The sequence below is a fragment of the Cervus elaphus genome, chromosome 4, assembly GCF_910594005.1.
Source record: "Cervus elaphus chromosome 4, mCerEla1.1, whole genome shotgun sequence".
NCBI lineage: Eukaryota > Metazoa > Chordata > Mammalia > Artiodactyla > Cervidae > Cervus > Cervus elaphus.
The window spans coordinates 35,252,387-35,272,064 of NC_057818.1; the positions used below are offsets into that span (position 1 = coordinate 35,252,387).

At 50.0% G+C, this 19,678-nt stretch overlaps 1 protein-coding gene and 1 long non-coding RNA gene across 9 annotated transcripts; one reads left to right on the forward strand and one right to left on the reverse strand.

The window, feature by feature from the left end:
* Positions 1-293: 293 nt before the first annotated feature.
* PDP2 (pyruvate dehyrogenase phosphatase catalytic subunit 2) lies at positions 294-7,452 on the forward strand. Of its 8 annotated transcripts, none has more exons than XM_043898696.1 (3): positions 295-433; positions 1,526-1,609; positions 2,774-7,452. In XM_043898696.1, exon 3 carries the CDS (start codon positions 2,825-2,827, stop codon positions 4,418-4,420), a length of 1,596 nt encoding a protein of 531 aa, XP_043754631.1. In that variant the 5' UTR covers positions 295-433; positions 1,526-1,609; positions 2,774-2,824; the 3' UTR covers positions 4,421-7,452. The 8 variants fall into 8 exon arrangements, with proteins under 8 accessions (XP_043754634.1, XP_043754631.1, XP_043754628.1 ...); XM_043898697.1 differs by having other exon boundaries at positions 309-564; XM_043898698.1 differs by having other exon boundaries at positions 309-533.
* A 305-nt stretch (positions 7,453-7,757) lies between these two features.
* LOC122691808 lies at positions 7,758-18,540 on the reverse strand. The gene is made up of 4 exons (XR_006340508.1): positions 17,655-18,540; positions 12,304-13,043; positions 9,484-9,593; positions 7,758-7,999 (listed from the first exon to the last, which is right to left on the reverse strand). It is a non-coding gene; the product is annotated as an uncharacterized LOC122691808 (long non-coding RNA).
* Between the last annotated feature and the right edge of the window lie 1,138 nt (positions 18,541-19,678).

Sequence of the window (19,678 nt, forward strand, 5' to 3'; positions counted from 1 at the left end):
GTATGATGAACAACAGAGAAATGGGAGAGGCTGCTCTGTTTGAGGAGTGCAGAACGGGCAGGGTGTCACGTGGTGGGAGCGCTCAGCCGCAAGACTGCTTAATCTCAAGGCCCAGGGCCAAGCCTACCCGCAGTCAGAGACGGAGGGCGGGGTGGGTAAAGGTTGGCTGGGGTGGGCGGGAGAGGGGGAGGAACCGGATTTGGCCCATCCGGAGCCCGCCTTCTCAGTCTCTTCATCCATTGGACAATTGGGCTGTTCGTCAGGGGCCCGCCTCCACAGATGAACCAGTAAAGGCTGGCAAAAGGATGCTTCCTCCTCCAGCTAGATCAGCAGCACTAGAGGTCCCTTCGGGGAGCTGAGTCCGGGGTAGGGGTAGCCGCGGTACAGCTTGCGGGCGTGAAATTGACTGACGGACACGGCGGCCTCGGGGCTGGTGAGAGGAGGACGAGGGTCCGAGGTAGGGAAGGGGCGAGTGCGGGATGTGAAAGCCTCTAGCCTCCCCGCGTCTGCTCCAGCCCACGGCCACGGCTCAGGTGATGAGGTGGAGAGTGGAGGTGAAGTGAGGTGAGGGGGCGGGCCCGCGGCGGACTGCGAAGAGCCTGGGTCACAGCGACGGTCACCCTTCTCGCGCGCACGCGCCACGTGGGCTCGCAGTCTGGCATAGAACCTTTGGCTGCGTGCCGGAACATCCGCAGTAGCTGTTTTAGCCCTCGGAGCTCAGCATCTCAACTTAATTCGCCTTATCTATAGACTGGGAAGCTGGGACTCAGGGACGTGGCCACGCCAGGGTTTGAGGGAGATAGGGCTTGGTGGATTCCGGAGGTCGCGCTCGTATCTCTGAGCCTGTGGGTCAGAGACTTGACTTTGGAACCTGCTTTCTTTAGATACGCGAAACTGTTTGGGTCGGGTCTGTGGCAGACGGCCTTGCGTCGGACAACGCTGCCTGGCTTCTCTCCAGGGCTAGGGGTGGGGATGAGGGGCACGAGTAGGCGCCCTCCGCGCGCCGGGTCCGACCAATCCTGCCCCTAGTTCGGCGGGGTGGGCTGGGGAGACTGGGCGGTCCTCGAGTGTGGGCGTTCTCCATACTCCCGACAGAAAAACTTGTGGAGGGCGGGATTCCGAAAACACGTGGAGTGAAAAAAACGCTCCCCCCGCCCCACTCCCCCCTACCCCCGGTTCTCCAGAGAAAATAGTAAAATAGAGCAGCTTTTAAAAATTTTTTTCTAAGGAAAAATACCGCCAGAGGCTGTTGAAGGTGTAGGGTTTACTTCATGCCCTTACGGAGGCAGATGTGAACCATTTGGAAATCAATTTGGCAGGATGAGTCTACACTCTTTGACCTACTGATACTAGCCTTGGGGAAAAAGTAGGTTAAAACTTAAGTAGGGGAAATGTTGATGCGTTAGGCATTGCAGTTTGGTATTTTATAAATAGGGAGATAGTGGAAACAACTTCTAAATCTTCAGTGATACACCTAATAATAAAAGATTATTGCTAATAATATCTTTTTTTTTTTTTTTTGAAGCTGAAGGGTTATATTTCTTTAAAATCCTCACAAAACCCTATGAAACTAGTATTCCCATTCCACAGATGGATGACTGGAACTCAGGCAAGTGAAGTCGTGTGTCTGATGCTAGACAGCTAGTGTCATAGCAAGTGTGCTTTGGGACCTCTTGAAATTGATGTGTTTAGCCAGTGTTTGAGGCCTGGGCACTGGAAAGCCACTGGTAAATAAGGCAGCCATGTTTCCTGAACTTACAGAGCATGCATGCGTGTGTTCTTTACATATATGTAGAACAAGCTCTGGCCAGTTTTATTAAGGAAAATTTTTTCCTGATTTACTTTTCACCACTCTTCTAGCATGCTTCTGCTCATCACCTGGATCAATGATAGCTAGTGTGCATACTCTGTTATTTTCCACACGTTGTGTCCAATTCAGTAGTGGTATTGCCACTATAGTGATGGACACCAGTTTTTGGCCAACATGGCATACAAGTTGCCAGTGTTAGTTGCTCAGTCATGTCTGACTCTTTGCAACCCCATGGACTCCTCCTCTCTGTCCATGGAATTCTCCAGGCAGGAATACTGGGGTGGGTTCCCATTCCCTTCTCCAGGGGATCTTCCCAACCCAGGGGTCAAACCCCGGTCTCCTGCATTGCAGGCAGATTCTTTACCGTCTGAGTCACCAGGGAAGCCCCAACATGGCATAGTGCTCTATGCAAGATTTCCTCAAGGCTGGGCAGCTGTTGGTGAGGATGACCAGGTTCGCTTTGCCTTGTCTGATCATTTTCAGAGTCTCCTGTACCCCAGCACATACTTTTTTCCACTTATCATAACCAGTTGGAGCCTAGAGTTGATCTGACTCCAACGGCTTTTCTGTCTTATTTGCTGCCACTGTCTTCCTGCCTAAAGAGCTGGATGGCATCCAACTGAGAGTAGCTACCAAGATAGCTGGGGGGCAAGAAAGAGTTTGTTTGTATTTAAAGGAACACACACACAAAAAAAATAAATAAAATAAAGGAACACAGCCTACCTGGGAGAGGAAACATGGGAGCTATGCACTGGGCTCTAACAAGGGAAAGGATTTGGGAAGAAGGAAACAATTGTGGAAGCCCTCAGTGACTCTTAAGTGCAGTGTGTTTAAAAACCCATTTTCTGAAATGCATTTATATGTTATAATGGGATGTGTGGAGACTTAAATATTTTGAGATTAAGTGTTGGCAGAGTCATTATTTTTAAGAAATTAAATTTTTTAACCTCTTGGAATTTTCAGATTTAAAGAACCCTTTTGCGGAAGGAACATATTCGCTTATACGGTTTCAGAATGTCAAGTACTGTGTCCTACTGGATTCTCAGTTCTGCAAGGAAGACTGTTGCCACATTACAGGGGGGACAACGTTTATATTCAAGGTATGCCTCAAATAGGATTAAATCAAAATGGAGACTCTTTCCTCAGGGGCCAGCCACCCTAAAAGACAACACCGCTGCATGGGGTGGCATTGCTCTGCGGAAAGCCTACAGACACACATCAACGGAGGAAGAGGACTTCCACTTGCAGCTCAGCCCCGATCAGGTAAATGAGGTCCTCCGAGCTGGTGAGTCGGCCCACAAGATTCTTGACCTTGTCAGCAGAGCTCCAGATTCAGTGTTACGGTTTGAGAGCAACCATCTAGCTGCCAATTCCCCAGTAGAGGACCGGGGAGGTATAGCTGCCTGCCTGCAGACCAATGGACTGCTGTTTGGCATCTTTGATGGACACGGTGGCCACGCATGTGCTCAAGCAGTGAGCGAGAGGCTCTTCTACTATGTGGCCGTGTCACTAATGTCCCAGCAGACTCTGGAGCAAATGGAGGAGGCCATGGAAAGCATGAAGCCCCTGCTGCCCATCCTTCAGTGGCTCAAGCACCCAGGGGACAGTATCTACAAGGATGTCACGTCGGTGCATCTTGATCACCTCCGTGTCTACTGGCAGGAGCTGCTAAACCTGCACATGGAAATGGGGCTGAACACTGAGGAAGCATTAATGTACTCCTTCCAGAGACTGGATTCTGACATCTCGCTAGAGATTCAGGCCCCCCTCGAAGATGAGATGACTAGGAACCTTTCACTCCAGGTTGCTTTCTCAGGGGCAACGGCTTGCTTGGCCCATGTTGATGGGGTTCACTTGCACGTGGCAAATGCTGGTGACTGCCGGGCCATCCTTGGTGTCCAGGAAGACAACGGCATGTGGTCTTGTCTGCCCCTCACCCAGGACCACAATGCCTGGAACCCAGCCGAGCTGTCACGGCTGAAAAGAGAGCATCCTCAGTCCGAGGACAGGACGGTCATCATGGAAAACAGGCTGCTGGGTGTCCTCATGCCCTGCAGGGCCTTTGGGGATGTCCAGCTGAAGTGGAGTAAAGAGCTGCAGCGCAGCGTCCTGGAGCGGGGCTTCGACACCGAGGCCCTCAACATCTACCAGTTCACCCCCCCGCACTACTACACCCCACCTTACCTGACAGCCAGGCCAGAGGTCACCTACCACAGGCTGAGGCCCCAGGATAAGTTCCTCGTGCTGGCCTCTGATGGCCTGTGGGACGTGCTGGGCAACGAGGATGTGGTGAGGCTGGTGGTGGAGCACCTGGCTGAAGAGGGTCAGCACAAGCCAGACCTGGCCCAGAGACCCACCAACCTGGGACTCATGCAGAGCCTGTTGCAGCAGAGGAAAGCCCAGGGCCTCCACGTGGCCGACCAAAACGCGGCCACACGTCTGATCAGATACGCCATAGGGAACAACGAATACGGAAAGATGGAGCCTGAGCGGCTGTCGGCGATGCTGACGTTGCCAGAAGACTTGGCGAGAATGTACAGGGATGACATCACAGTCACCGTGGTATATTTCAACTCAGAATCGATTGGTGCCTCTTCCAAGAGGAGTTAAGAGTCTCCCACCCTGTTGCCAAGGTTAACTTCAATGTTCTTCTGAGACATTTTCCCTTACTCTGAACCTGGCTCTTTAGACCCTATGGTTGAAGGGCAGGCGGATAGATGCAGCTTGCTTAATTATAGACTAATGTGAGGAAAAAACAGCCTTGGGTTAAAAACAAATCTAGTGATTTTATGTGCCTGAGTGTTTTGGTCACCTCTTCTGCACAGAGAGGGTAGAGCACAGAGATGATCAACTTGTCTTGGGCTCATGTAACCCAAGTCCTTTTATAAAGACACTGTTAAAACTGTCAGCCTGAGCCTGGAAAGGGTAAATTTAATTATGATTCTAAGAATATGAAGGAAGTCCAGGATCTTCTGAGCTCTTGCTGCAAAATCTGCAGACTGATAATTCTCTCTGTGTAATCATGGACTTCTACACTATGAAGAGAGGTTTTTGTTTTTTATTCTGAAGTTACTAAAGACCTAGGTTTACAAAGCATATTACAGGACACTTCTCTATGCAAAATTCTAACTTGTGTGTGTGTGTTTAGTTGTGAAAACATTTTGTAATGCTGCATTCTAGTTCTGATTTAGTTTGTTAAAATTGAGTCCTCAAACTTGCAAAACAGGCGTGCTGTGAGCGAGCATGCTTGGAATGAGTTTTTTTGGTTTTTCAGCTGCGGGTGAAGGTGGCCAGGCCTCTGGACCAGCTGAATTTGTGTAGCTTTCAAGCCCTTCCTCTGTGTCTCACCCCTTGAACCTTTGAGCCATGCTAGGAGGTAACTTCTGTCTGAGCCTTAACTCCTGGCCTTTCCTTCATTAATAAAATTTCCTCCAGTGTTCAGTAAATCTCTACAGATTTACTCATAGTACTTAGCCTTTCTGATTATACTTCTCAAACATTCTTCTAATTCCTCCCAATGCTCCTTCACCCTCTGCTATGCTGAACTCTCTCACCCTGCTGACTGTGCAGTACTGTCTAGGAAGAATGCTCTCACTTCACACGGTTTCAGGGAAGCAGGAAATTCAAGACTGCATGACAGTTTAGGCAGGACTGGCTTATGCAGTGGATTCTAGACTTTAAGATTCAGCTTGAATCTGGAGAGGTAAAAATGTGAAGGACCTGAGAATAAGTTGCTAACCAAGGCTCCCTGGCTGCATCCCCAGGGGTAGTGGGGAGGAGGGAGGAGGGAGATTTTTTTCAGATGGGACATTTGCCCATAGACTAGTGGGATAAATGGCCATTGCTACTCCTCAGTAACTAGGCCTTATTTAGTATAGGAGTTGGGCCAAAACCCAATGTAACCTGTAGTAGCTTCTGTGAGCTGCACAGTCTGTGTTGATTTGAAAATTATTTTTAGGGGGATGAATTTTATGTTCTGAAATTGCTGTAGCATTTAAACAGGAAGTGTGTCTCTAGATGGAAATAAATATAATCCTGCAAAACTGACTTCATTTTCCTGCACTATCTTCCTGTTGATGGTTCCCTCATCTCACCCCCTCGAGCCACCCACTGAAAGGAAAGCAAAATAGCTAGGTATGACTTTCACATTCGGGACAAGGGACATTCAAGTGTTGAGACAGCCTAGGAATGTTTTCCTGTACTTTTAGTGATATTGCTTTGTCTAAGAAATTCTCTTTTGAGTGCTTAAGACTTTGTCCTTTTATTCTGAAAAAATCTTAACTCAAAAATAAAACCTGAATCCCTATCATTTAGCTTGCATGAAGGTTCATTACTAGAGCTGAACACTACTTGTCTGAAATTCTTCATTCTTTATGCCAGCTAAACCCTGGCACACCCTCAGAGCATTTACTGGGGTTACAGAGTGTCTGAATCCTGGTTTGGAGCCTCTCATGAGCTCGTAAATATACCTGATTAACTTGGGGAATAGCTGAGAGAATACAGACTCCCAATCTGTTCCTTCAAAGATGTCTGTGTTTTTTCTTAGCCTAATAGATTTGCTTTCTAATTGGCATATTGAGAGAAAAGAAAGGCTGGTTTATTCTCTGCCCTTTTTCCACTGTGAACTCTGCCATGAAGGCTTCGAGGAGCAGCTGCTCCTGGTTAACTCCAGTGTGTCTGACTCCCTGACCATCACTCTGCTGTCACTGGCCTGAGGCACATGGGCTACCACTTGAGCATGGATAGTGGGATTGGAGAGGGGGTTGGTGGTACTTGTCAGGTCTTCCAAAATACTTATCATTCCTTGTATGTAAAGATTTTGATATTGAGACTTCTAAAATGAACTAAAAGATGAGATTGTTTAAGGTGTCATTTTTGAATAAACTATGCTTTATTAGTGCTTTAAATGGCATATTTATTTATTTATTTCAGGTAAGAAATGTTGGTAATATTGGCGTACTTTAGATATTGTTATATATGTAAATAATACAGTTCTGCTGATTCTGGGGATTGATCAAAATGAATAGAGAAGTTCTAAGTTGAGGTTAGTATGTTAGGTCAAGTTATGTGTACAGTCTTCTGAGATGATATTTGGAGCATTAAAGCTAATTTATTATAATGAAAGTGTAAACTTTGAGGTGTATTAACATTTTCCCCAGAAGTATGATTGGCTTAAAAGGTCGACAAGAAAATGTTCAGAATGAATCTGGCTTGACTTGTTCATCCATCAGTCCCTAGTGACCTATTTTTCATTTGACATTTTAAGTGGTTCATTTGTCTCTGAATGTGGCTCTCATCGCAGAGGAAGCCCTGGTGTGGCTTTGGGGCTAGGAATAAAGGCTGGTGGCCCTGCTTTGTCCTCTGAGCTGCCACATGTGTCACCAAGTGCCAAACACAGGTGGCCTGCAGTGTGACCATCTCCTGAGCAGGCTCGAGGCTCTTTCCCTGACACCTTGGGCACCTGACATTTAACTAGCCTCCTGGAAAATATTTCGTATCAAGCATGTACTTGGAAAAATTAACCATGTTCTTTAATATATACTGATATTCGTAAACTGTATACCAGTGTTCTTTTTGACATTGATTTTCTCACCGTGAGAGATATTTAAGTGAAACTTGTAAATAAAAGAGGCAAAATGCGATTTGCTTTCTTTTGGTTTTGAACATTTGTATTTGTCAGGTCCTTGGGTTCGATCCCTGGGTTGGGAAGATCCCCTGGAGAAGGAAATGGCAACCCACTCCAGTACCCTTGCCTGGAAAATCCCACAGACAGAGGAGCCTGGTAGGCTATAGTCCATGGGGTCTGCAAAGAGTCAGACGTGACTGAGCAACTTAGGGCGCTAGATTAGGCCAGCCTTTGTTTTACCACCTGTATCTAGCCATGGAAGATTTTAGTTTGTTCAAGAGTTCACCCGAGGGACTTCTCTGGCCTGGTGGTTAAGACTGCCTCCCAATGCAGAGGATGCAGGTTTGATCCCTGCCTGGGGAGCTAAGATCCCACATGCCTTGCGGCCAAAAATCTGAAACATGAAATAAGCAACACTGTAACTAATGTGATAAAGACTTTAACAATGTTCCACATTAAAAAAAAAAAAAAAAAGGCCTACCCTAAAGAAGTTTTCTCTGCCAATTTTTGGTGTCTGCTAGCCACACAGGAAGTCCTTGCTTAGTGTTAACTTGTGTGGAGAGCTGAAAAGAAGGAAAAGAGAGGCTTTTGTTGTGACGGTCTCCACACACTCAGGCCTGAGGCTTGCTGGGACTTCACATTATTTAACTGGCCTTGTAAAACCAGCTTCTTTGTTAATTTTAAAATCAGAGCCCGCTTTAGGAAGGATCTAGCCAGCTACTTGAAGAGCCCACTTGATCCCACCTCCACTGACTGAGCCATATCTTATTGCCTCTGAGTGATACAGCTCACAAAGACCACTCTGATGGGTACTTCTTAAAATGCAAATACAACTATTAGGTTGGTAATTTTAGTGTGGGCTAGTGTGGTTAATTGGAAAAGACCCTAATGCTGGGAAAGATTGAAGGCAGGAGAAGGGGACGACAGAGGATGAGATGGTTGGTTGGCATCACCAACTCAATGAATGGACATGGGTTTGAACAAACTCCCGAAGATGGTGAAGGACGGGAGACTGGTGTGCCGCAGTCCATGGGTTGCAGAGTCGACACATCTTAGCAACTGAATAACAACAAAGGGTTGTTAAACTGGGCCTTGAAGAGCAGATTTGAGGGAGAGAAAGGTGAAAATAATGGAGCTGTTTTCTTCTTTGTAACGTGATAAAAAACGCCCAGAGGCTTGAAAACTTCCTGACACTACAATAGGGCACACATTGAACCGAGTCCACTGCCCCATGCACTTGTCCCAGTGCTGGGCTTTCAGAAAGGGAAAATGCAGGAAAAATCTCATGGCACAATTTTGGCCCAGGGTGGGTAGGATGGTGTGGAGAAGTAGGTTATTCGGACAAGAAGCTGATAGATAACCCATACATTCCCATATCCCATCATTTTAGAACTTAATAAAAATACGTGCTGACGACAAGCACTGTAGACCTCAGACCTGTTGGAACCAGAAGGTTGATAATTGGGATTACCAAAACATTACCCTCTTACCTCACCACTGACAAATCAGAAGAAAGTCACACACCCTGCAGCTCTCACCCTAAATGGTGCCTTTAAAAAACCTCTAGGGCTTCCCTGGTGGCTCAGTGGTGAAGAATCCACCTGCCAATGCTGGAAACGGGGGGTCGTTCCCTGGTCTGGGAGGATCCCACATACTGCGGAGCAACTGGGCCCTGTGCCGCAACTACTAAGCCTGTGCTCTAGAGCTTGGGAACCACAGCTACTGAACCCCACATGCCTGGAGCTCATGCTTCAAAATAAGAGAAACCGCCACAAGAAGCCTTCCTACAGCAACAAAGACCCAGAGCAGCCAAAAATAAGTAAAGAAAAAAAAGTTTCAATTAAAAAAAAAAAATCCTCCTCTGAAAGTTGTGGGGGAGTTTGGGTCTTTACAGCATGAAAGCTGCCCACACAGCTTGCCTGCAAATAAACGCTGCACTTTTTGTCACCACAACCCAGTACCAACCAGTAAATTGGTTTTGCCATGTGGCCAGTGACTGGACCCAGTTTAGTTCGGTAACATCCATAGACCAGGAAACATTACTTACCCTCACCTTCAGAAGAAGCAGCCTGTAGAGGCACTTTTCAAAGCTCACTCTATCGCAGATCTTAACTTTTCCTGCCTTCCTGGGATTCTGGAAAGTTCTCACTTGCCCCACTGAGACAAGAAGGAAGGAGGCAGGGCATAAGCTGAAATGTTGAGGACTTGATGAAAAGTAGTCAGAACCGATTAGGTCCAAGATGGCTGAAAATTCTACTGCTGGTACACCTTGGGCCTCATTATGTGCTCATTGTAATACATTAGCATATGCTAAATGACTCACACACACACACACACACACAATGGCGCCAGGACAATTTGAGGCAGACCATAAAATGCTGAAGCTGAAGCGCGAATACTTTGGCCACGTGATGCGAATGAAGAGCCGACTCACTCGAAAAGACCCCGATGCTGGGAAAGATTGAGGGTAGGAGCAGAAGGGGGTGACAGAGGATGAGATGGTTGGATTGCATCACCGACTCAATGGACATGAGTTTGAGCAAACTCTGGGAGGTGGTGATGGACAGGGAGGCCTAGTGTGCTGCAGCCCATGGGGTTGCAAAGAGTCAGACATGACTGAGCGACTGAACAACAATAAAAGGCTTTAAAGGGAGCGGTGGCCCAGTTCCCTGGAAGTCCCTGTCTCTTCCCCCAAATAATTGGAATAATCCTCCCCTTACTAGCCTATGAAATTACCCTGCCCATAGAAACTTACCACCCCGGATTTCAGGACTCTCTCACCTTCTGCCTCTGGAATAGTATCTCTGCTTTCACTTTACTGTGGGTCTCCAGCTCTCACTTTTGCTTTCCCACAGGAAGCCAAGGACATTCACTTGGCAGCCAGGCCCAGGAACTCACCAGAGACCTGGGACATGATCCCCTTCTAGCATCCCATTTCCATGCAACTTCTTTACAAAAAATATTAATAAATCTATTGCTTACCTGTCACTTTACCCCTCATTGAATTAATTCTGTGCTGAGATGTTAAGGACCTGAGCTTCATTAAGCCCTGAAACAGTTGTGTGGTTTCAGTTGGAAGACTGTGCATTCGGGTCCCATCTGCGGTGTACAATTTCCCGCTATTCTCCTTACAGCAGATGAAGATAGGTAATGTCTGCCACAAGCTGCTTCTCTCTCCAGTCCACCTGCACATACCTTGTGTGGCCCTGGGGCCAGGCAGGCTGAGCCACCCAGGCATTGCCCATGACACTGCGCACAATGGAGCTCAGAGGGCTTGGTCCAGAGCATCTAGGGATGCGCTCTAGAGACATCACAGAAGTAGGGCCAGAGTAGAGAAGGTTGAAGGAGAGCTGGTCAAATGTGGCTGAGTGAGAAAGAAGGAGCCTCTTGGGTAATGTCTGGGGATGGAGAAGTGGGTAAGGCCATGCAGCGACCTCAGAGAGGACATGGCTTGCTCTTCATCAGCACAGAGGTGGGGTGGGTGCCATGCAGAAAGTCCCACCTCAATCCCCCCACTTTCCCTGCGGTGTGACCAGCAGGTGCTGTTGGGTACCTGTCCTTGTTTTTTCCCTTCCTACCCTCATCCCTGTAATGTCAGACTTAGCCCCCGTCCCGCTGATTGCACAATGGATAAGGAGGGATGGGGGCATATGGGTGGATAGATGGATGATTAAGGGAGGAGCAGATGGAGAGGAACCAGAAAAAAAGAGACCAGAGAAGTAGGAGGAAAACTGTGAGCAGTGGCATGGAAGTGAGGAGAGGGGTGAGGCATATCCAGGCACAGAAGAGGCTGTGGGTGTGGATAGATGACAATGAACAACTAGCTAAAAAGAGCTCTAACAAAAGCTGAGGGCCATTGCATCTTCTCACATGGGACTCAGGACATAGGATGGGCCCAAATGGTGAGGTGCTGAGAGGTTGGTTCTGTGAATGCTGAGCTGCTGGGATGACCCTTCCTCTGAAACAAATCAGAGCAGTGGGTGGGGGGACAGGGAAATGTCATCAATAAGCCAATGTGCTCCTTGGCTTGTGGCAGCGGAGGGTATCTATGGGCTGATTTGGGGTTCCGGGGACCTTGCTGACCCCACTCTGGGCTTTATCAGGGAAGGATGGAGGAGCTGGGCTTCAGAGCTCTGCCCAGTGACTTGGCCACTAAATCCCAGGGTTGCATGAGGGGAACACCCATGTGGAGCCCTGGAGGCACAGGCCGTCGCTGTGGGATGCTGTAGTCAAGCAATGTGAGGCAGGTGTTGCCTCTAGGTGTCACCATCAGGCCGTGTTGGCGTCAGCTGCAGCAGGAGTAGGAGGAAAGTGTTCCAGAGAAAATGAGGCCCTGGGACTCACCACCAGGCAGAGCAGGGTATCTGGCAACTGCAGCCTGGAAGAGCCTTCAGGGAGCCTCTCCTGACCCTGGAAGTCTTTGGGGCTGGAATGAGTAGGTGGTAGGAGGGAAGGACCCTTCTCTGTTGTCAGTCAGCCCTGCCTGTTGGGGAAGGGGCTGTTGGGATCCCAAGAGAGGTGAGAGGGTGGCTGCCACCTTTTCTGGTCCCCCCCAGTGTGGGAGTTCTTCTCTGGGGACTGCCCCACACCTTTGAATCCTTCCCACCCCCATCTCCACTCCCTTCAGCCAGTCCCCACGGCCAACCCCCCACAACTCCGAGCCCCCCACCCAGAGCATCTCTGGGGTTTACTCCCTCCTGCCCCAAGATTGGTCCAAACCACTTTTATCCTCCTCCACCCCTAAACAACGGCTGCCCTCTCTGATCAACTCTACCCAGCACATAGCAGTCAGAGCGATCTTGGTCAGACTCAGCAGATCTGACCCCTTCACTCCTCTGCTCCAAACCCTTCCACAGCTCCCCATCACCTTTGGGAGAAAGCACAGAATCTTCCGCCCCAGGTATGGGGGCACTACAGTCATACACAGAGGAAGGAGCGGGAGAAGAGAAAGTAGTCTTTGTCTTATCTTGCAAGGCTGGAGTCACTTCTTCCATGGCCCCTGGTCTCCTCTGGGATATAGCCTAGAACCCTCCACCTTTTGCTTCTGGTTGTGGTTGGTTTGTTTGTTTTAATTTTTTTTTTTGGCTGCATCCAGTCCTAGTTGTGAGCACGTGGGCTCTGACGTTGTGGAACAGGGCGTGTGGGATCTTAGTTCCCTGACCAGGGATCAAAGCTTTGTCCCCTGCATTGGAATGGGACTTACCACGGAACCACCAGGGAAGTCCCCTGACTATGCTTTTAAGGTTGAGCACAAATTCTTTTCCACTCCTCCCATCAAGCAGTAAGATCCAATTCCCCTCGTCTTGAATCTGGGTGCTCTTAGCAGCTTACTTGTAAAGAATAGAATACAGCAGAAATGACACTGAGGATTGACGAAGTCAATGAGCAGCAAAGTCTTGGTAACTGGTGAATCTGATAGATGGCTGTGATGGTTTTACTTGTTAACTTGGTGGGGCTAAGGGATGATAACTGATAAAACATTTTTTCTTCATTTTTTCATTTTATTTTTCATTTACTTCTGCCCTGAGGGTATTTCCAGAAGAGATTAGCATTTGAATCAGGAGACTGAATAAAGAAGAGCCTGGACATCATCCAATCCACTGTGGCCTGGGATAGAACAAAAACGTGGAAGGAAGAGGAAAGTTGCTCCCTGTTAAGCTGGGACATTGATCTTCTGCCCTTGGACATCTCAGGCCTTTGGACTCTAACTGGGACTTACATCCTTGGCACCTGTGGTTCATAGACCTTTGAGTTTGGACTGGAACCACACCATTGGCTTTCCTGAGCCTCCAGTTTGCACACAGCAGATGGTGGGACTTCTCAGCCTCCATTATCACAGGAGTCAATCCCTTATCATCTCATAACTATATGAGGCAAGTATTATAAACCCATTTTACAGATGGTAAAACTGAGCTTGGAGTAGTAAAATGATGTCCCCAAGGTCACAAAGTTCATAAATGCACAATTGAATTTCGAAACTCTGGTGGTATTCTCCAAAGCTTCCTCAGATATTGTGCAATTGCTAAGAGATCATGCAATTCTGTTGAATATCTACTCATTTGATATTTTTAAAAATGCCCTATCTGTTCCCCAAAAGCCTGGGAGGAAGAAGTAAGTTGTTGGTCCATGGAAGCATTCTAGCAGAAGCTGGGGGAAGTTCATGGCCAGACATGAATTGGATGGATTTGGGGGCCCTTTGCTTGTGCCTGGGGTGGGGGCTGTGTAGATATAATACAGGATAGATCTTAAGTACAGCCTTTCCCTGCATCCCCAGGCAGCCTGGCCTATGGGACTGGGTAGGCAAGAGCAGGTGGAAGCTTGGGGTGGGGGCTGGTTTTGAGCAGCAGGAGAGACCAGCAGCCTGCCCTGCTCCACTGAACCTGTGGCCCTGGACTGGTCTTGGGTCCCCTCCCTGGGCCTGGTACCTCTGACTTAAGGGAGAGTTCAGAACTCAGCAGACACACAGTGAAGCCTGCTCTCTCACCCCAGTACCTGTTAGAATTTATCGAAAACAAAAAATAGACGGAGGGAGGGAGGGAAGATTAGGCAACTGTGCAAGAGGGTTTGAACAAAAATGGTCATAGCCCGATGTTTGTTAAGAAAGAGAAACTGGACACCGTGGACATGTTCTTCCTCAACATACTGGACAAAGAGATTCTAGTACATCCATCCTGGTGGACTTTAAAGTGATGGCGAAAAACTAAAGTGATGATGAAAGATCTTCATTATTTGACGGGAAACTACTAAATGGAAATACTGTAAAGGAGGGGATGGGAAATCAGGTTGCAAAACAGTATGCACAGTAAAACCCAGGTTGAAATTGTTCCCACCCTGGACCTCACACACACCCCTCCACCCTTCCACCAGCTCCCTCGTGACTAACACCATTGGCCAGGGGCCACCGCCAGGGAGGGGACCGCGACTATATTGGGAAGGGGATGAGATCATCGAAAGACTGGCTGATTTAGAACCGGGTAACTTTTTCCACCCGTGTGGCTCTCGATGTCTTCCATGCCGGATCATAAACCTTGGCGCCAGCCTAAGGGTGGAGGGGGGACATGTTCCTCCTCACGAGGGGCAGAGAGGTGGCTGAAGCTGGACAGAGCACAGGTGCTGGGCTGAAATTGTGATATAATGGCAGAATGTGTTTGGGGGTCTCCAGGGCCCAGCTGGGACCCTGCAAGAGCTTTGCTCCCAGCAGATCTGAGTGTTGCTCCCCCAGGAGTCTTTGTGAGCAGAAAATGCATTTCATGGATTCAGGAATATCCCAGAGGGTAGAATATCCCTTGTGATGTGCTGAGCTGGGTGCCCCCCAGGGCCAAGTCTAATGCCCTGTTATGTCTTGAGATTCCTATTTGCCAGCCGGGACTTCCCCTGAGAAGACTCCTCCTGTTTCTGGCTAAACCCAGGGAAAACCTTCGTGGTGGTAGCTGTGGAGGGGAGAGGCTGGAGTGGGAAGGGAACTGGGGTCCAATTCCAGCTAAGTAGATACAATGCATGAGGTCAGTTCAGCTCCTATTTGGACCTCAGGGCCCATCTGACTCCCTCAAACTGTTCTCCAGTTTCGCGGAAACATCACAGTACGTCCCAAACCTCTGAGCTTCTGCCCAGGCAGTTGTCCCGAGCTGGCTCCACCTCCCCGCTCCAGCCGCCTTTGTCATACACCCCCAAGCTGTGTTAGGTGCCACCTGTGCCCCAAATCAGTGTCCATTGTGTAGGTTTGCCCATGTTTATCCAAGGTGACCCTGAGGGCAGGTACTGGCTCCAGGGAAAATGCTAACACATGCTGGGTGAAGGAAAGGGAGGGCCCAGGAAGGGATGGCGACGGGAGGGCAGGATAGGACCAATTGTGTGCCCCTCACTGTTCTGTGTCAGGCCTCCGAGGGACCCCTTGGAACCTCAGGCACCTCATACTCCACAGAAAACAGCAAGAGAATACAGTGTGGGACACCCTGATGTGGGCTTGGCAGGCGAGGAGCAAGAACTGGGCAGAACCGGAATAAGCCAGAGCATCCCTCCTTAGGCTGAGCCCTGGGTGGCAGGGCCGGGAATGGAATTCTCCAGCAGGATGGAGTCTTCCTGGAAAATCCCCACAGGCCCTTGCAGAAACATGCTTTTATGCCTGACTCCGGTTCCTTCAGATTGGCAGGGAAGGGGCATTTTGGCGGTGAGGCTAGATGCAGGTAAGGCCCTTATCTTCTCTGGATTTTTTTTTCTTCTTCTTTTTTGGCCACACCATATAGCATGCAGGATCTTAGTTCCCTGACCAGGGGATCGAATCTGTGCCCCCTGTAATGGAAGCGCGGAGTCCAAACAACTGAACGGCCAGGGAAGTCCCTTCTCTGGATTCTGGAACAGCTGAAGTGAAGATTCATGCATTTATTGAGCACCATCTGTCAGCTTCACAGGGTTCTCTCAACCACCCTGAGAAGCAAAGATCAAGGTCCCCATTGTTTGAGAAGGAAGATTATGCCGGGAGATACAAGTGGCTTGCCCAAGATCACATGGCCAAGTCAGGATTCTAGGCCCACATATCGAGGATTATCAACCTGCTTATAGCTCCAGTGCCCCCATCCCATTCAGGATTCCCAAAAGGATAGGCTGCCACTTCCAGCTCAGCTACTCTTGACCAAGCCTGGGCTGGCCCTGTGCCTACCACTCTCAGAATAACCCTGGTGGTTCTGGGCACGAATTGCTGGCCATCACCTGGAATCTATTTTTGTCCTTCGGGTAACAAGGAAGTCTCACCTTGTGCAGTAACCACTTGGGGTGAGGGGAAAACATATGACCCCCAACCCCAGCTGACCTTGCTGCCCTGCTAGGAAATGACCCCAGAGGGGAAGGAGGAAGCCTGGCTCAGCCACGCTCCCTTTCTCACCTTACTTAGATACATCCAAGAATCTAGCTTCTTCCTACCTCATCCTTTCCTGACAGCCCACACCCTACCCCCATCCAACACACACAAAGACCAGGAAGCTGGCAAATGGATCATCTGTCCTCGTGATCCATTGCCTAATCTTAGGCACCTGAACCGCCAGAAAATTCTTTCTCACATCTAATCTGTGGAAATAAGCCCATTTCCTTAGGTGCGAGCCAGAGAGTCTTAGAGTCCAGGTGCAAGGGCTTTGTAAGGACCCAGCACCTAACTTTGACTTTCCAATTCTAGGACCCTGGAATCCTGTGGGGCAGTGGTTGATGACATTTGAGGAGATGACAGAAGCTGTAGGTATACCACAGACACTCTGGAAGGTCAAGTAAAACTTCAGAGGTCATGGACCCCAAAGGACATGTATAGAGGGGTGACCCCTGGGAGTGGGGGCCAGAGATGCAGAGAGAGGCATCCCAGAAGACATAGGGGCTCTTTTCTGCTGAAACCAAGTGTGGAGGAGGGAGGAGCTTTATGACCCGAGCTTGGCAACATAAGATAAATGCACAGAAAAAAGACTGGAAGGAAACTAGATAAACATGTTACCTTAACAACAAAGTCAAGAATGACAGCAGCTGTGATGACAATAATAACAGTAGCTATTCCCATTTTTGAGGGCCAGTTTTGTGCCAGTCCCTGTGCTAAGTAAGGTCTTTGCTTGTGTTATCTCAGTTAATCCCCACAATGTGCTCTTCCCTCGATGGCCAAGGCCAATGGCCTGTGGGGTAAGCGTCATAAACAAGGATGGTTTTTGCCAGGTCCGCAGCTTCCCTGGAGGTGAATAACTGAGCTCTCAGGCCCAGTACACAGGAGATGCTGTGCTTTCCTTGCCAGCAGAGCTGGGCCAGAGAGGGCATGTCTGGCCCCCTCGGGGATGCCTTCCGGGAGCCAGCCAGGCCCACTGAGCTGACCCCAGCCCCCACTTGGCCCTCCTCCTTCAGGCGTTGGGGCTCAAAATAGCGGCCGCTCGAGAGCTGACAATCAAAGGGCAGCTAAAAAAAGTCCCCTCAGTCTGGGCTCTGTCCCACACGGCTCGTAGGGCCTATTTTGGGGGAGAGGGTGCCGACGTGCCAGTGGAAAATCCACGGGGCGGGAGTCTCCAAGATGGGGAACCCACGTGCCTCCCTCTCTCCCCCTCCCCCTGCACCCACCAAGCATACTCGCTCACGTGCACAGACACACCCGTATTTGCAGCCCTCAGCCCACCTTCCTAGCTATTGGACTTCATCATCCCCACAGCAGCCCTGGAGAGGGTGAGGAAAGCGCAGCTCAGGGGAAGGGAAAGGACTTACCCAAAGTCACACAGCTGGGAAGTGGGCAGAACAGTGGTCAACCTGGACCCCTGTGGCTCAGTACAGTGCTCTCCCTGTAGAGGTGGCCCCTTGGCTATGGCCTCACTGGGGAAACCAATACCTCATCTTTAAAAGCTCTGAGGTGGTGCCCTCTGGGGTGGATGGGCTAGGAAGATGACTTGAGGGTCTTAATGACCATACGGAAAGAAATTGCACTGGAAACCTGAGGCTGGTGCTCATGGAAACTTGCCTGGCTCTAGGAGAGGTAGGTGAGCTGGCATAAGGCCTTGTCCGAGTGAGCCCACCCCGCTCCCCGTCCCTGTGACCACCTTGCCCGCCCTGCCTAGGCCCCCGGAGCCTGGTAGCCCCTGCCAAGTTTCCAGGGAACGTGTTCGATAAGGGACTGGTACTCATGACTCGCTCCCACCTAGCCACTATCTCTGACCCCGCTGCCACCAGCAAGTGGGTAAGAATAGTAACAGCCCTGCTGAGTGGGCAGGCACACAGGGACAACACCGCAACGGCTGCAGGCGGGCAGCTCTGGCCCGCCGGTTGAGGACAAATCTGCAGCTGTCTTTTCCCATCAGGCTTCGCCACCCCCCACCCATTGTCCTGACATCCAGCCACACCCTGTGATGTAGCGCCAAGCCTCGTCCTCGTCCCCTGCTGCCTCAGTGGCGGGACCTGCAGGGGAGCACACTGCCTTGTGCAGATCCTGGCCTGGGGCTGGAGCCCTGCCCTCCTCTGATAAGCTGCATGACCTGGAGCCAAACACTGTCCCTCTCTGGGCCCACAAGCAGAGTAAATGGCCCAACAGCCTCCTGAGGCATGGAAAATGGCCAGCAAGGCTTCTCTTCTTGCTAGGGCCCTTCATTGTCCTGGTACCTGCTGTGGGCCTGCCTCCTGAATGCCCCTGAGAACTCTGACCCTTGGACATCTTGGTCAGAGGGGATATGGATGGGGACATTGGAGTCCCTGGAATAAGGCATATGCTGTGGCTGAGTTCCCTCTATGAGTCTGCCTGTGACACGCCTGTTGTGTGCTCCAAAGCACAAGGGTGGCTGCATCACTCTAAGAGAAGAGGCTGTTGTCATGGAATCCAGGGTGAGCGTCACCATGACATTTGAGGCAGGGAGATTCAGGGAGGCTTGTGTCCAAGTCCTGAATCACTGTGGCACCTGGGGGTAATTAAAGAAGATGAGGCTGAGTCCCCCATCCCCCTGGACCGTGGCCCCTGAATCTCTCATAGCCTGACTCATTGCATGGCTCAAACCTGGACCCAGCCCCTCCCCCAGCCTTCTCACCCCTCCCAGCCCTCTTGCTCCCCTCATCTTCCCTGTTCTCTTGACCCGCAAGCCTACCTCCTGCCCCACTCCATGTCCCCCATAGATCCAAGAGTCCCAGGGGGAGGAGCCCAGGGATGCCAGGGAAGGGAAAGAAGAGAAGGGCTGGGGTGGGTTCCTGGCACGCTTTTACCACGCAGACTCGTGTTTAACACACACACACCCATGGACACACTCATGTGCACACAGGCACACACGGACTCCTAACGGAGTGATTGGGCCGCCATGGGGTCTCCAAGCTCAGTCTCCCGGAACTGTCTCTCAGATAGGCTTCCCCACCTGTCAGTCCTCTGGGTCCTCACACGTTCCTGAGACCCTCTCATTAGAAACATGCTATCCCACAGCAGCAGGACGTTGGGAGGTGAGATCAGAGAAAGAACATTGCCCTGAGGCCTAAGCTAGTCTTGAGATGAGTCTTGGTGGGTGTGAGTGGGGTTGGAGGAGGGGCTGTCTCTGAGGTCCCGAGACCATTTTTTTCCTTGTGAGCAAAGGGCCAGACTGACCTCTGGGTCTCTTGCTTCAAGAGCCCTAATCTCTGGGTCTGGAAAAAGTTTAAAAATATCCTCATGTTTACATTCTTTCCAAGCCCGCCTCCCAATCCTCAGTGCTGGGTCCCTTTGATCTGGCCCAGTGCCTCTGGAAGGAGCCTGGGAGAGGGAGACCATGAACTCCCCATCAGGG